At 42.4% G+C, this 17,556-nt stretch overlaps 1 protein-coding gene across 1 annotated transcript in view; it reads left to right on the forward strand.

The window, feature by feature from the left end:
* The first annotated feature begins 919 nt into the window (after positions 1 to 919).
* Positions 920 to 17,556, forward strand: part of LOC148024867 (calmodulin-binding protein 60 D-like) — a 44,500-nt gene continuing 27,863 nt past the window's right edge. Inside the window, exons 1-4 of the mRNA XM_087694538.1 lie at positions 920 to 1,351; positions 1,471 to 2,071; positions 2,208 to 2,283; positions 10,362 to 10,420. Coding sequence (XP_087550664.1) covers positions 1,947 to 2,071; positions 2,208 to 2,283; positions 10,362 to 10,420 — 260 coding nt within the window. The 5' untranslated portion in view covers positions 920 to 1,351; positions 1,471 to 1,946. The remainder of the gene's footprint in view (positions 1,352 to 1,470; positions 2,072 to 2,207; positions 2,284 to 10,361; positions 10,421 to 17,556) is intronic.

The raw sequence follows: 17,556 nt of genomic DNA on the forward strand, positions 1-17,556 counted from the left end.
ATATATTGTTTAGAGCATGCAACATTTAATCTATAGAAAAATCAATATGTATTGTAGTTCAACTCTAGTATGACCTATGTACAACACCACCATCAAAGACCAAGAGCACAAGATTCAAGGAGTCATTCTCCACACGGTCAAGAGAAGAACAAAGGTGAGCCTTTAGTGTCAAGCTAATATAGCATGCAAGATGCTTAAATTAGCCTCACCAAGATTTGAGTTTGTCCAACAACATGATTATGTTTTCGGGGCCAATGCATCGAAGACCGATTTTGCGATGGGCTTTTGGCTTTCTTCTTCCATTGCCATATATATAATAGCTTTGGAAAGCTTGGATCTTATTTTTGGATTTTGGATGGATGGAATTGCATGCAACACAATGCAACCAAGTGCAAAATGGCAACTCTAAGCCCTCTATGCCAATGAGCCGCTACCCAGTTGGTAGAGGTGGGTGTGTGAATTCCAATTGGTTGCAAGATCAATTCCTCTCATCTAGTATGCATAGTCTCCGAAACACTTTTTTTTATAATGCACTCTTTTTTTTCATTCAGATAAGCAAAGAAATATTTACATCACCCTTTAAGGCGTTTCAGGCCATTGGCCATTGGCCATTGATTGACATATGGAATTAGGGCATTGAGCATATTTGGAGTGGAAGAATATCTGGAGTAGAAGAAATAGCATACTTTTCAGCAGTGCCCAAGTCACCAACCCAGGCAACTCGTCCGAGTCCCTTCATGCTGTCTCGAAAACACTTGCCATCCTTTGAGATGGTGTTGAGTCGGAATACCATTACAATATATAGCCATTAGGCGAAAAAACGCTTTACAAAAGCCTTGCTGGAGGCAGCAAAAATAGTACTCTTAAGCTCCCTATCAACTTTACCCGTGTTACAGATATTTTATGCCATCGCATTTCCACCCATTGGCAGTGGAGCGACGGGACTCTGAAGATACTTTGACTTTGGCCAGTCAATGGCTTTCCCTTCTCTCTCCCTCTCTTTCTCTCTCTCTCACAGCTCTGCGTGCTTTCTTTTTACGCGCTGATCTCCGTTCTCCTTCCTCGCAGCTTCTGATTGAATATCCCTTCTCATCGTCTGTCCATTTCATCTGAACAAGCCCCGCGGTTTTAACGGGTTTTTTAATCGCTTTTGCCCGCTAGTGCTGATGAGACGATCGACCCGCCCGCAGTTCGTCACCTTGTGAAGCAGGGATCTTGCTTAGGTTCGCGTCATCTCTTTCGATTTTGAAGACTGCGGGGTCTCGCTGTGTTCTCTCAAACAGCTGCGTCTTGCTTTTACGCCTCAGGAGGAAGAATAGGTCACAGTGTGCACCTCCATTTTAACGTGCAGGTAAGAAGTAAATCAAAGGCCAATATTGGACGAACCATGACCGCAAAATTCTTTCAATTTCGGTACATACATCCTTGTAATCTGGCAACGCCCTCATTTAACCCTCCCAATTAGTACAGGGTGCAGGGCTGATGTGTGTCACTGGCTTCTGTTAGAGGTTTTGAAGTGTCCATTTGTCAGACAAGGAAATGCTCATCTTTCGGGATGCAGGGCTGATGTGCATCATTCGCTTCTGTCAGAGATTTTAAAGTGTCCATTTGCCAGACAGGAAAATTTTCATATTTCGGGATGCAGGGCTGATGTGTAGCTCTAGCTTCTGTCAGAGATTTTGAAGTGTCAGTTTCCCAGACATGAAAAGTTTCCTCTTTGCTCCAGTGAATATACTCAGTCCAGACACAAAGTGGTGGAAAAGTTGGTCAAAGCAGTAGCAGCTGCACTACGTACTGTTCAATCTAACAGATCAGACGTGACATACAAGTTGAAGTAGGGCACCTGCATCTCTGCACTAGCCAGAACACCCGTTGGTTGTCCGGCAGTGCACATTTGCAGTTTGTCCGACTCATTATCTGCAGTTTCCTGCCACACTATAGAGGCAATGCAACACCATCATAGACCAGGGCATTCTGGTCATGAGAAAAGGCCATATGAGAGAGTTGTAGGGGAAGGTTCGCATGATGCAGATCCAGAAGAGCGACAGCAAAAGAGACCTGCCCTTGCCAGGTACTTTTAGAAACATTGTATCTGCCGTAAGTTGTATTATCATGTCAAGTCTGATGGCAAAGTAGCTTTAATTGAGCAGAGATGGGGAGTTGACATGTTAGCAAGCATTTAAACATGTTTTTGTGTCACTTTGCAGTGTGATAGTGGAGGCTGTTAAAATGGACAGCCTGCAGAAGTTGTGCTCAAGTCTGGAACCTATTCTTCGCAGAGTGGTAAGCTTTTGTACCTTCTTGCAGTTTTCATCTGAGTAGGTTCTGAAACATTTAAGATTGGAGGTTCATTCCAGTGCCTTAATGTGATATGAGTTTTCAATTTATAGCTGCTTCTAGAACGAGAAATAAGCATGAACCAAGTTCATTTGAGATCTGGATTGTTTTAGAAGAGATCAATGGCTGGTTTGCTTGATTTTCTGTTTCAGTTTCTACAAACAAACAGTGAGGTTTGAGTTTTGAAAGACTGCTCATGTTTGATATAAGTATGTTCATTTGTCTGGAACCCCCTTTGACTGATGGCGGGAAGGGACAGTTGAGGAGGCAAGTTACAGGCAGCAGTAAAATAGTAATGTTGTTTCTTAGAACAGATCTATTTCAGTGAAAACAATGCATGTTCGATAGTAACCTTAGCCTCAAATCAATTTGTTGGTAGTAGCAAGGCTTGCTTTCCAGCTTGAAACAACTGCACTTAAGCTACAGAGATTTCCCTGAAATTTGTGTCTTTGGGAGCAGCCATTGAAAATCGGTATCTTTGAAATCAGCTCTGAATGTATGCTTTCACCAGCAGCAGCACCATGTGATTGTTTGAAGAGGAAAGGAATTCCCCTTTTAACACTTCAATTTTGTTCGCAATCTTCAGTAGTAGTTTTAGAAGCAGATTACTGTTTCAGCACATAAAGCAGCAGCATGCAGATGCTATAGAGTGGCACTCTAAGCTCCATATTCAGCAGTCCTGGCAAGACATAGAGATGCATTCTCAAGCTCAGAACTCGAAATTCTAGGACCACAACTAATCAGATTCTTTTTAGGAATATGTATGCTACATCGTATTGTACATGGTAACCTATGTGAGGCTGTTAAGCAGCCTCTCTGTGCTAGACTCTACTGTCCCTGTCAGCATCCTGCTGGTCATGACTGCTCCTGCCATACCACATTTACTGCTGCCATAACCTCTCTGGCTGCTCATACACTGACAGTGTGTTGGATCATGTGAAGGATATTCCCACTGCAGCACAAGTGTGGATTAAGATCAAGAACCTCTACAAGGTTTGCACTTTTCTTTCATTAGCTCGTTTTCGGGAGGAGACTTTGCAGGTTTTCTCCAATTCCCCCACCATGAGGGAGCACATCAACAAGATGGAGCAGATTTGGTATGAGTTGGATTCTTGGGGGAGAGTGGAGGATTGTAGGGATTTGGCAGTCAGCTGCTTACCCATCTTCCCTCTCCCATGTGTGATGTCTTTCATACCAATCTGATTAACTCAGGCTTGTGGGACTTTCTGTTGGGAGGAGTTGGTTCCATTAGTGCTTAGCAAGAGGCTTGGTATTTAGAGATCTTTGGTTGATTAGGAGCAATCACCAAGGCCTTCACCAAGGCCTTCACTAAAGGTGCTAGTGTGGGAAGGGAAGGTTAAGGGAAAGAAAGAGAAGAAAGGATCTTCAGAGAGATGCCCTTATTGTAGAAAGTGTGCTGATTCAAAGGATTAGTGTTGGCAAAAGCATCCCCATCTACATCCTTCTAAGGATGCGAAGGCATTTGAGATGGCTGGGAAGGACCCTACCTTTGCAGTACCTCCATGCTGGTAGAAGAGCAAAACTCCAAGTAGATGGAACCATGAAAGGAACGGCACGCATCTCCTGTCTCCACTCATGAAAGGATTGGTGTAAGTCTGTATGCTAGCCCTACACTGAAATACAAAACCCTGCAAAAGAGATCAAAATTTGCAAGCACAAAGGTGAGTAGTGAGATACTCCAAGAAACAAAGCTGGAAATAAACAAAAGCAAAGCTAAGTGCAATGCAATGAGTATGTAAGTATGCAATGGAAGTCTAAAAAGGGAAAGGCTAAGTGTGTGGCCACCATCGCGTATGGCGACGTGGGAAAGGTGTCCTAGTAGGCGTAGTGGATATCCTAGGAATGAATGCGTAAAGTGCAATAGGCGAGTCACTAGAAAAAGTAGACCAATCAACCAATCCTTCAGGAGTAGTGAAGGAGATAGATTGCGGAGGCTGTTCATGTGCCACATACCTAGTAGCTGCTAGGGTAGATAGAGTAGATGATGCATCAGCGAGAGGTGTAAACCCACTGGACTGACTAGTTGGAGTGGAGGTAGTTGCAACAATCTATTGTGGTTTTCTAGGAGGAAGACCTTGGGCCTTGGTATGACACTCCTCGTCCACATGGCCCAACCTCTGGGAGTATGTACAAAACCTATTTTTCATAGGAATTTGCTGCCAAAGGGGTTGCGTTTCTTTTCTGAATGGATGTGTGTGGAGGTCTTCTTGTAGACTTGATCATGCAGCCTTGCATAACACAAGAACGGACACTCAAACTCGTAGAAGGTCAGCAATCTAGGGAGTGAGACAATGTGCTAGATAAAATGGAAGTATTTGTTGGTCAACTTGTTTAAGAAGAATGTGACATGATCGTTGTTTGACTATGAGGAGCTAGTAGTGGCAAACTCGACGAGTAATTGCTGATATTTGGCCAACTTGACTTTCAGATCATCCCCTTTCTTAATGGAAAACTCTTTGAAGCTCAAAATCGAGATTGATACGTCGAGTGCGATCTTGTGCCGCACACGGTCAATGAGATGACTCCAATGCTCAGATGTGAGGGAAAAATGCTATAACTGAGAGTAGAATTTAGGAAGCAACCCTTGCATTAACTCAACATTGGTTGTGGCATTGTAGACTCTCCATTGATAGATGTGATTACGGTGAGCTAATCGAGGGTCTTGCATAGGCTTGGTATCAAAATGATGAACGATGAGGTCCCAAAGTCCTTGAGGTTCAAGCACATGTTGCATGAAGTTTGACCAAGTGGTGGAATTCAACCCATTAAAACGAGTCTTATCCTGGAAAGTATTTTTGGGCGTTGCAACAGGAGTGATAGTGCTAGGAGATGAAGAAGGTATGTAATGGTGGTAGGGTAAATAGGGGGATAGGGTGGAGAAGTAGAGTACACTTGGGAAGGAATCCCAGAGTGTCCACCATGCATACGAGAAGTGTGTATAGCAGATCCAAATGTCGGCAAGGGCGAACTGGGTACTGGGTATGGACATGGTAACCCCTTGTGGAGCCCAAGATGGAGGGATAGGGACACGGCCCAAAGGGATTATAGGATGGAAATCCTTGCATAGGAGTGACCCAAGGGATGTGCGACCATAGTCCACAAGTAGAGGATGGATATCCTTGCGTTGGAAAGATTGTGCGAGGGGTTTGTTAGTGTCTGGGGGTAGTGAGGGGGATGCCCATTACAACCGTCTCAGAGTGGAAGGATGCGGTAAAGTGGGGGTATGTGGAAGGTATAGTGTTAGGGTGGCATTCCCCCCTAACGATGCACCAAGAGGTGGAGTGATTGTAGGGTAGGTAGATTGTGGTATGGAGAAAGAAAAAGTGCTAGGAGCAAAAATGGAAGATCCAATCCCTAGTGTGCTTTGAGCGGAAGCAGAATGTAATCAAAGATTTTGGAATGAGAATGTGAGTAGATCAGAATGTGGAGAAGATAGTGATGGGATGGGAGGGAGTTGAGAAGTGTGGTTTACGTGCTTAAATGAAATAGACAGTGGAGATATACTTCATGAAGGGTATTTGCTTCGAGAGCCTCCTCTATTAAAGTTAACATGTTGAAAATCATTCAGATCTTGCACGACAAAAGAAGAAACAAGAGAGGGTTTTGGCTCATACGACTCAAAAGGGTTATATGAACCTGACACAAGGCGTGGTTGTGATGAAGAAGATGGATCGCCACATGCACCGAATGTTGTGGTCTCTCCAAGATCAGAAAGATGGCCACTCTCACCAATTGGTCTAGATAGAGTAGTAGCACTCATTGGAGTGTAAACCAAACTATACATGATGCGCAAGTCCTCCTCAAACTCTTTATTTGTAAGATGACCAAAATGAGAAGAAGAAGATGGTAAAGGTGAAGGTGTGTCTACCTTCTCCTCAAGACCATAATGCCTTCTTAGAGCCTCCGATGATGGAGAAGCTTGATAGGGTGTCATAGGATCCAAAGAAGGTGCTTGAGAGTCAAAATCGAGTCGTGTGTGAGTCTCGCACAAAGACTAGTGCCTGCCCTACCTAAACCAATCATCATATCGCTTCCTCCACAATCACCGCAGGATACTCTTTAGAGAGCACCGGCTTTGATACCATATGAAGATATGCTAGGGTTTATATTGAGGAAGCATAGCATGTACGACCAACATTGAAACACAAAGACTCAGATAGAGACAAGCATAACTCAAATCCTAAACACAAAAACTCAAAACTCAAACACAGAGACAAACACAATGAGAAGAAACTCTGAAGTGAATGAATACTATAAATGAATGTAATAGTGTATAGAATGCCCAAGGGCAGAGCAATGTAGTGTCGAAGAGTGACATCCACGAGAGATGGATCCCAAGTGTTGTAACCACCAGTTGGAAATGAGAGAGTGCTGAACAATGAAGCCAGTGAGCTGGTCACTAAAAACACAGTGGTCAAAGGCTGAAATCTGGTAAACGTAGTAGTGTACCACCAAAGGAAGGCTGAAAATTGATCATCGGAGGTAGAGAACTGTCAGACAACAATAGGAGAGGCGTTTGCTGATGTAGACTTGTTGAATAGCAAAAACGCAGGTACTGTAGTAGTTGCCTAGTGGGAGAGATGGTAGCAGCTTGTCACCTGGCACCAGATGTTGAAAACGCAGGCTGATGAGGTGCTACGATGACGCAGCAGATAGAGACCTCCAAACCGCAGGGCGATTGCTGAAAATAGGCTGCTTAGGGCTGGATAATGATGAGCTATAGTTAGTGATGGCTGGACAGCAGATGGTGGCTGACTGATGGCTGAAATCTGCATTGTAGAGTGTGAAACTTGCACAAACGGATAAGGTTAATGGTGGGCAGCTCGTCTATTTATAGATGTTGAAGGGTGCCCTGAAAATTACAGTTTTGGGGGACCACTCAAATTCTCTCCAATCGCGCACCAAATTTGCGTTTTTCATTAAATAATGGTGTTTTGGGGTTGTTTAAAAATGCTAATCAGCTGTAAAGCATGGTTTAGCTCAACAGCACTATACCTCTATTGTCCAACTGTTGGTGCCACATGTTTCTTTTTGAGGTCCTTTATATTCCACATTTGGGGTTTAATCTCTTCTCTGTCTATGATATTGCACAATTAGGCCGGCTTATCTTCACTAGACACGATGTTTTGGTTGAGGATGAACCTTGTGGTGAGCCTCTCAAGATAATCTACAGGAGGGTGGGTTGTATAAGGTGATGGCCTTTGTAGTGAGGTCTTCCTTTGAGTTGGACCATGAACGATGCCCCCTAATAGGTGGTATGTGATGAGTGCAGGGAGGTATATACATGGCTCTGAATCCAAATAGGGCTAGGATCTATTACAAAGATGGAGGCTTGTAGATGGATAAGGATCTTGACTGGTTGTTAAAAAAAGGCGAGCATACGAGAAGACACAATACTGGGACTTGTACCAATTATTCATGAGTAGGGATGCAACCATAGCATAGCATAGATCTAAGAGTCACGTCACGCCACACCCATTGATGACCTAGGTCTATGGCACTTCTATGCAGAGAGGCTATATGATGCAGTCCAGACAACTGAGGAGATCAGAGTAGCACACGGACCTTGAGCACAGGGGTACTAAACATTGAGGCTATACCATGAAGAGATGAGGTAGATTTGCCAGCATCGTGAGCAGTACCTGACAATGCTGCGGCACCATTCCATATGCTACCCTTACACCATCTTATCAAGGTTGTATGATATACTCTACCTCGCCAATACTGAGTGAGGGAAGCTAGGTATCAATGTATCCGCTAGCCATGTATTGCCTCACATGTCTACTTCACCTTCTTTTCATTGTATCCCTGTATGGACATTGCATTATATATCACTTCAGCTTCTTTGCACAGCACCTCTCCACCATCCCTTTTACTATGCCTCTACGTGGACATTGCATTGCATATCACTTAAGCCTCTTTACACAACTCTATTTATTAGCTTTAGTATACCGCTTTTCGATGTCGATTGACAGTCTTCATTGTACGTCCTTCTGTCTCATAGGCGGTTTTCGGCCTCAAAAGACATTAATATATCTTTCTATCTTCCTCCTCCCCCACCCCAAACAACTCAAACCAAAAAAAAGAAGAAAACACACAAAGGAAGAAGAAAATACCTCCTCTCTTTATACTAAAGTTATCATGGCCTCACACAAGGCTACGCTGCAAGAGAAGGGCATTGCCAGTGCACATGAAGGTTGTTCTTATGAACATGCTCAACTCCACACACATGGCCTACATCCCAAATGTTATTCTCATGCTCTTGACAGTACCATCTCTTGTAGTACGATTTTATGTGCACTCAAGGAAATTTATAGGTAGCTCATTGCTATTGCTCATGGTCATATGGATGCTTGATTAACACCAATTGATGACCAACAAAGTGAATGACAGATTTTGATTTGGATGTTGTACAAATCACAAGGAGGCATATGTCTAATGGGTAGGCTGTGGCTTGAGCCTGAAAATCAGACTGAAATTTAATTTAACTTTGGCACCCGATGGTGGGATCCAAGTATTAGTCAAATCACCAGCAGCGAGATCCTGGCTTCGGCCTCTCTGGTTTGCAAGGAGGTTCTAATCTTGAAGCTTAGCTAGGCTCTATTCCCTCTTTTAATCAAGTCTGTTAAAGAGCCAAGGGCTTTATATTATAATCTTGAATCCAACAGCAGTGCTTGGAGGTTTCTTGCCTCTTTGGATATATGTTAGGCTCTATAGCATCCTTGTTAACTGATAATGCACCAGATCACCCCATGTAACACACAATTATGGCAAATCTTTGTCATTTGCAATCCCCTCGTCACCTTAGAACTGAAACCAAGATGGATTGTTAAAATGGCAATGCATTAATAAACTGTGGCTTAGTTTCGGTTTTCATCTAGTCTTTTAGATCACTCCTGCTCATGTACTAATAATTCAGCAAATGTACTTTTGTTGTGCATAGTGCATTCCAGTCTTATTAGCACATGTTGTCTGCACATCATCTTATGCATAGCAACGTCCTAGCAGCTTGGTTCTTCAATAGCAAGGTAACAAAGAAATATTTCACTTTCCCAAGTAAAGTGATAAGCTGTGCAATATGCTCATTACACATGAAATGTATTTTTTGAATCTTTTTAACATTTGTTTTCTCTTATTGCAAGATGCACATGTGCACAGTAAGGTTATGCACAAAGCCCTATGTTGACTTATTAGGAATGGGTGTCCTGGGATTAACCTGTACTTATGAAGAGCTAATCTATGAATGCTTTGAGGTTGGTGCATGATCTCTGTGCAGTAAGATTATGTACAAAGGTTAAATGTTAACTTGATTTACTAGGAATGGGTGCCCTGGTATTAACCTGTACTTATCGAGAGCTAATCTATGAATTGTTTGATGTTGGTGGCAAAAATAACTTCTTCTATAAGGAAGATTTGGCTGTCATCATTGACTGCAAGTGTACATGGTGGCAGTCACCTAGGGCTAAATCATGACAAGTGCAAGGTGTGGATTTTGGAGTGATCAACTTTGAAAAGGAGCACCTCAGATTGTATGAACTGGTGTCATTTATTCACTCGAGATGCATATAGTTAAGGCTAAGTAATTGAGTCAAGCCTGCAAAGGTTATTGCAGTTGATCAGGGCTGCGCAGATCTGCTTTAGTTCTTTGTTTGTAAAAGAACGATGGGAAGTTCTAATTTTGTTAAATGAGAAGGTTTTACTGATCCATGGCCCTCTCACATTTTAATATGATGCTGTAGTACTTCACACTGCTATTATAATGTTGTTCTGTTGATGGTAGGTTTACTGTTTGCTATGTCTTGTTAGTTGTAGGGGTTAAACCTCAACAAGTAATTCCAAATGTATGTTCAAGAACTGCTAAGCTAAAGAATAATGGGTTACTGTCGCTCAAACTGATAGATTTTCTGTATAAAGATTCTTCTGGTTTTCTGGATGTCTTCTTATTCCTATCTACATTTAAGAACTCCAAGTTAAGGTTTTGTCTTTGTTTGCATCTGTGATAGGTTGGAGAGGAAGTAGAGCGAGCCTTGGCAAAGCTGGTTCCAAGTAGACTTGGAATAAGGTTAGTTCAGAATCTTCTTTTGAAAACCTGTTTCAACATCTCATACATTTAGTTTAATGGGATTCCTTTAATTAAATGGTAGTCTCAGCTGGGTGCTATTGGCTTCATCCTATATGTGGAAGTAAAGTAAACAATATTGCTGCTGTGTAAGACTTCATTTGTCAACTAATTTGCTGTTGAGAGGTATTGGGCTGTGGATAAGAATGCAGCTAGCACAATGGAGATGCATGCCCAAGTATGGCTCTGACCTAAACAACATAGCAACATGGAATTGGGGGAGCAGCAGCTAGGAATTGGGACTTTACTAGTACAATATGGTCTTTAATGTGATTCTTTTGAAGTGTCTTTCTAAACTTGCTAAGTGTTTCTTCGGAACATTGAGAAATTCTTAATTTTGTCCTCCCCATTCTTGTATGGTCACTGGTTCTTGGTAGCTATGCTAAACCATCTTGACAATACTAGTTAAGCAATCATGTGAGGTTAATTAAGCTATCCAGAGAGCTTGCCAAATATGGAATTTAAAGTAAGAGCCTAGATTACCCTTCATGGGCCCTTGTGAAGATATCCTGTGGTTTGCAGATAAAATGCTGAGCGTGTGAACAGGACTACAACATAGTGTACTCAGACAAGGAAGCAAAACACACAAAGGAGGAGACGAAGCTGATGAATGAAGGTATGCTGAAATGAAGTGAAATGAAGAAGGTACAGACGTGTGGATGCTCAAGGAGTGGAGCTGTCCAACAACCACTGACTCCTGTGGGAGTGGGCTGAAGGAGAGCATCAAATAGTGTCATCCGTTGTGGATGGAGATGTAGTAGATTGGAGCTGAGTCGATGAAGGTGCAGCAGCAGAGAGCCAACTGATGATGAAGATGATGTTGTGGAGTAAACCGAAAAATGAAACTTCAGAGGTTAAAGAATCACCCGCGACAGCTGCAGAAGTTGATGGAAAGCCAGGAGCACACTGACATGCAGCAGCTGGGAGACCAACAAAAGGCAGGGTGGCAGCAGCACTAGCATAACTGGTGAAGTTAGGAAGCAGCAGTGGACAATTGGACAGCACCTTGGAAAGCTGGGTGGCATTACTTGAAGCTGGAGGAGGCTGATGATGTAGGTAATGATGATCAAGGTGATGGCATTGACTGTGGGGATGATAGCAAGTTGGGTACTCGACGTGGAATTAAGGATAAAAGTGGGGTGCACATTGAGTCCCTATTTATAGAATATTTTGGAGTTGGAACAAGTCTTGAGCGTTGTACAAAAAGCAAAAATGCCTTTTTGGGGCTGTTTCATAAGCCAAAAAGATGGTAGAGAAATATGAAAATTTAGAAGGACACTTCAGGTAGCTTGACGCTTCTCTGAGGCCCAAATGGGTGATTGAAGAGAGTGAAGAGAGAGCTCAAGTCTTGATCCAAAAGGTCCCAGACTCCCGCCCCAAAGAGACCTAGGCATTGGGCCAAGGGTGTTGCTCTATATCGTCCAAGGACCTACTAGGATTGTAGCGACTTCAGATTTCTTCTTTTGAGTCGCCCAAGAGGTCACTCTTGTGAAATTAAGCAATGGACCAAACGTTTCATGGTGGATTACCACTGGGCTTGTGATGATAGCGAAGGCAATAAGCACTAGTACGGAATTATTATTATTATTATTTCGACGGATTGATTTGTTTGACCTAGCTCGATAGCTTACACAAAAGTGGGACCTAAATATACACAAACACAATCAACGGTCCCCATATAAAAGGTACGAAAAGTAATAGGATCTTGGGTGAGTAGTGTGCTCATGAATAGGCTGCTTGATGAGATAAAAGGGAATCATGCTACATAATGCACGGGTTTCCATTTTGGACGGATGCCTATAATTGCAAGTTTTCATCCATACCAATGCCCAACATCTACACAATTGAAATACAAAAGGGTAATGCAATAGGGGCATGCATGTGCAGCAATGCACCACTTGGATAGTGTCATCAAAGAGGAATTGTTCATGTGCCCAAGTTCCATTTCGCAATTATGAATGATGTAATGCACTTGGGCATGTGAGAAATTGTTCGTGTGCCCAAGTTCCCTTTTGCAATGATGAATGATGTAATGCAAATGATAGATACAGCATAGAGGGGTGCTAATGTCGAAGACAAAAAGACAGCTGAAATGTGAATGAACCATGTGGGAAAAGCAACCCCCTCTCCAACCATGGGTGTTGATGCCAAAGGAGGGAAGCTGATGTTGGCTCATAGCATGGAGAACTTGATGAATAAGTCTACATAGAAGCACCTTAGCTGGAAGAGATGTGTTAGCGAAGCCATTGTTGGCCTTAAGAAATGCCCAACACTCAACCTCAAAGGGGAAGCCTCTACGCTGGTTGAGAAAACAAGGCTCAACCAAGAGAAATTATGGAGCCACCATGGATTGGTTGATAAATTGTCTCTCCCATTGAGTTTGGGTCAATGCATTCTTGCAATGATAGTCGCTAATTGAAATACAAGCCTTGCATGTAAGCAACAAAAGAGACTAGAATATGCATATCAGTGCATCATAATTAGATGCTTTGGTGCCAAGCTAAGAAAGTAAGAGTAGAAGCAAGGGAGAAGAATGAGTGAATTAATGCAATAGAAGAGAAGAAAATGTTGAAAAGTACTTAGCCTAATGGACAAGGTAGCCCATGGGTTGGACTTGTGTAAGGAGCTAAGAGTTGTGTAAATGGTAGGATTGCCACTTAGGTAGGTGGAGACCAGGAGGAATAGGAGTAGGTGCTAGAAGAGGATCCCTCTCAACTGCTTGAGGGAGTACCATGCGTGGGCATGCTTGAGGTTTGATGGGGAGAAGACCTAGGAGGGTGACCCCAAGCTTTGGAATGACACTCGTCATCCATATGACCCAATGTTGGTAGTTAGTACAATAGCTTTCTTTTTAGGTATATTGTGTTAAATTAGTCTAGTTTGTTTGGTTCCATAGGAAGAAGGGGCATGCCGGTCGTCTTGAAAGTGGTTTGTCCTATCTCAGCAGAGAGATGACCATCCTCACTAGCTGAATGCCCCTATTGTTAGAGTGTAGAGGGAAGATTGAGGAATGTGGTTGGGCCACCTTCTTTGCATGAATTATGTCAACTCTACATTCATCATTTGCTCAACATCTAGTAAACTTGCAGAAGAGGGAGGAAACGATGTGTTGTCCTCTTCATTAGGAGAATAATGCCTTAGGGTCTCTAGTGAAAGAGAGGCCTAAGTAGATACTATAGGCTCTCAAGAAAGAGATATCTAAGACAATATGGGGTAGTTATGTTGCTTGTGCAAATCAAGCTTTTCATGATAGCCATGCAAGATACTCTTTAGAAGACATTGGCTCTGATACCATTTGAATTTTGAAGATACAATAAAACCTATTGAACTCATCTAAGAAAGAAAAACACGAAAAGGAGACCATAAGTTTTGTGAGTCTAAGACACATCTTATCAAATTTGACGAAGTAGTATAGTTCGACCTATTAAAACAAGTCTTGTCAATGAATGCATGCTTGGCTGACAAGGAGGATGAGGAACTTTGAGGCGTCGAGGGGTAAGTGGGATAGTAAGGGGGGAAGGTTGGTAGGTAGAACTAGGATGAAGGGTGTCCACAAGGTGCTGATGGAGGAGGTAGAACTCAATAACCTTGACCAATTGTCGGCCGTGGCACTAGAACATAACCACCAGGTCCTCTCGGAATAGCCATATGGGAAACCTTTGGTACCAATTGGTCCACACTTGGGAAAGGAAGTGGTTGGGAGGATATCCCATGCAAGGAGTAACCTGAAAGTATGTGAAGTGGAGGACTAGCCTTCCCCATGGGTGTATCAGCACCATTTGGACATGAAAACATAGAGGTCCTAAGAGGAAAGAATGTGCCTAAGTTTGTAGAATCCCTTAGTGTGGTGTGAGATGGAGAGGATCGAAGCTTAGCTCAGAGTGCAGTAGACTATGTGTAGAGTGAAGCACGACACCCAATGCAATAGAGTGAAAGAGTGTAATCTGAAAGTACAAAGTACAACCCGTAAACCTTAGGGTTGTAGGGGGTGTTCACACCCAAACACGATAAGTGTCCGTAAGTGTGTGACATAAGCACATACAAAGGAAGACTAAGTCTAGGGGAAAAAACCTCTCGTATTGAGAGTAAAAAGTGCCCTAGTGTCCTATTGATCACCAATACTCCTCTGTGAGTGTAGATGTGAGTGAAAACCCAACAAACCCCGCTGGAGTGAAGAGTGATCAAAAGTACAAGGATCATCCGCCGCCAAAGGAGATCAAAATTAAAGCATTGCGAAATGATTCAAATTTTTCACGAGAAAGAGCTTTGGTGAAGATGTCAGCCACATTGCTGGTGGTAGGACAATAGACAAGGCTGATATCACCTGCATGTAGCCTCTCTCTGACAAAGTGATAATGTATCTCAATGTGTTTCGTGCGTGCATGAAACACTGGGTTCCGTGCCATTGCAATGGCACTCTGACTGTCAGTGAACACATGAGTAGGTTCCATAACAAATACATCCAGATCAGCTAGCAAGTGTCTAATCCATATGCATTCAACTGTGGTAGTGAAAGCTGCCTTGTATTCAGCTTCACATGATGATGTGGCAACGGTGGATTGTTTCTTGCTAAGCCAAGATATACAAGATGAGCCAAGAAAGAAACAATTGCCACTAGTGGAGTGATGTGAATCATAATCACCAGCCCAATCAGAATCACTGTAAGCATGTAACTGCAGTGGTCCCCCCTTGGCATAATGCAATCCAAGAGATCTAGTATCTTGCAAGTAACGAAAGACACGCTTAAGAGCTTGTCAATGTGACATGTGTGGCTGATGCATATATCTGCTCAGGGTTGAAACTGCAAACTGTATGTCCGACCTAGTGGTGCATAGGTAAATAAGACATCCAACTGCTGGAGTATATGTGTGTATATCAAACAAATCATTGTCATCATGTAATGACAGCTTTAGTCCAGGTTTCATTGGTATACAGACTGGCTTGCAATCCTGTAAGCTAAACTTCTCAAGAAGTTTACCAATGTATCTTGACTGTGATAAATCAATACCTCTAGTATCATGTATGAATTGAATGCCCAAGTAATAATGCAAAGACCCCAAGTCTAACATTTCAAAAGTTTGTTGCAAATTTTGTTTGAATGCTGAAATCCGATCAGCATGTGTCTCTGTAAGCAAAAGATCATCAACATATAGATAAATGATCAGCATGGATCCCCCCTCTTTACATATGTAAAGGGTAGACTCAGATGAGCTATTTATAAACCCTTGGCTGAGCAAAAATGCATATATCTTTGCATACCAAGCTCTAGGAGCTTGTTTCAAACCATATAAAGTCTTTTTCAGCTTACAAACCAAGTGTTTGGATCCCTCAACTGCAAAACCAATGGGCTGCTGTACATATACTTCCCCATGTAAAAATGCAATTTTAATATCTAACTGATGCACAATCCATCCATAATGGGCAGCCAAAGCAACCATAGACCTAATGGTCGTCATTTGGGAGGTAGGAGCATAATCAATGCCTTTCTTCTGTGGATAGCCTTTAGCTACAAGCCTTGCCTTATATTTGTCAATGGATCCATTTGCATTTTGTTTCAGCTTGTAGACCCATTTTGTTCCAATGGCTTTCTTTCCAAAGGGCAAAGACACTAAATATCATGTTTGATTCTTAATGATAGAATCCAATTCAGATTGCATTGTTGCCATCCAATGCACACTTTGTTGTGCATCCTCAAAATATTCAGGCTCCTCATCATCAACTTTACTTGCTGCCATAACGAACTCCATGGTATGTGCAGTATCATGCATATGAGCTTGCCTTCTAGTACGACCAGCCATGGGTGCATCCAGATGACCATCTTTCATAGTCTGTAAATACGATCTAGGCATTTGTCTTGCCTCCTGACTGTGCATAAGCTCTTGCTGAATTTCAGTTTCAACACTTTGCTGATTACTCAGATCAGCCAATGGCTGATTTTCTGCATTTTTCAATGGAGCAGCTGGCTGAACATTGAGTTCACTTGTTGAAACTCCAGCTGAATCACCAAATGTAATGGGCATCAGCCCTTCAAATATATCACAGGCAGCCTGATATGTGTCTAAACCAGCAAGGGATAATTCTGATTTTTCATGTAAGAGTACATCCCTACTGACAAACACCTTTTTAGAGACTGGATTATAGAGTTTGTAGCCTTTGCTCTCACTATTATATCCCACAAAAATGCATTTGACAGCCTTGTTATCCAACTTTTTCTGAGTACCTGGGAAATGTGTGCATATGCAAGACACCCAAAGGTACGAAAGTGTCCAACAGAAGGTTTTCGGCTGTTCCAAGCCTCAAAAGGTTTAATTTTCTTTAATGCTTTGGTGGGGCATTTGTTTAAAACATGGCAAGCACACATTACGGCTTCCATCCAAAAACTGTGTGGCAAGCTCTTTGCTTTAAGCATACATCTGGCCATCTCCATGAGTGACCGATTCTTCCTCTTTGCAATCCCATTCTGCTGTGGAGTATAAGGAGTAGTGAACTGATGAACAATACCTTTTTGCTTCAAAAAAGAATTCAGCATAGAGGACATATATTCCCCCCCCTCGGTCCAAACTGAGAGTCTTTATTTTATAGCTAGATTGGTTCTCAACAAGTGCAACTAAAGCTAAGAATGCATCATACACTTCTACTTTTTCAGCAAATAATAGATCCAACAGAATCAAGTAAAGTCATCAATAAAAGTCACAAAATAGTAACATCCTCCCAATGACTTTGTCTGCATAGGCCCACATACATCTGAATGCACTAAATGTAACTTGGCTGTGGCTCTAAAAGCAACATCATGGGGAAACGAAAACCGATGCATTTTCCCAAAATACATCCTTCGCACAAGTGCTCAGGAGGTCTCTCCAGAAGAGGTAATCCATCTAGCATCTGTGTATGTTATAAGAGCATCAAGCTACCAAAGTTCATATGCCCCATTCGAGCATGCAGAAGTAAGAGTGGATGCCAAGTACGCTGACTGATCAACTGAAAGAGCATCCAACTCATATAACCCATGACATAACGTGCCAGTCAAGACCAAAGTCATGTGTTTCTTGTCTCTCACCATGTATCTGTCATCATCAAAT

This window comes from Lygodium microphyllum, chromosome 15 (assembly GCF_053477565.2).
Source record: "Lygodium microphyllum isolate KBCC chromosome 15, Lygodium_microphyllum_v1.1.10, whole genome shotgun sequence".
Classification (NCBI taxonomy): Eukaryota; Viridiplantae; Streptophyta; class Polypodiopsida; order Schizaeales; family Lygodiaceae; genus Lygodium; species Lygodium microphyllum.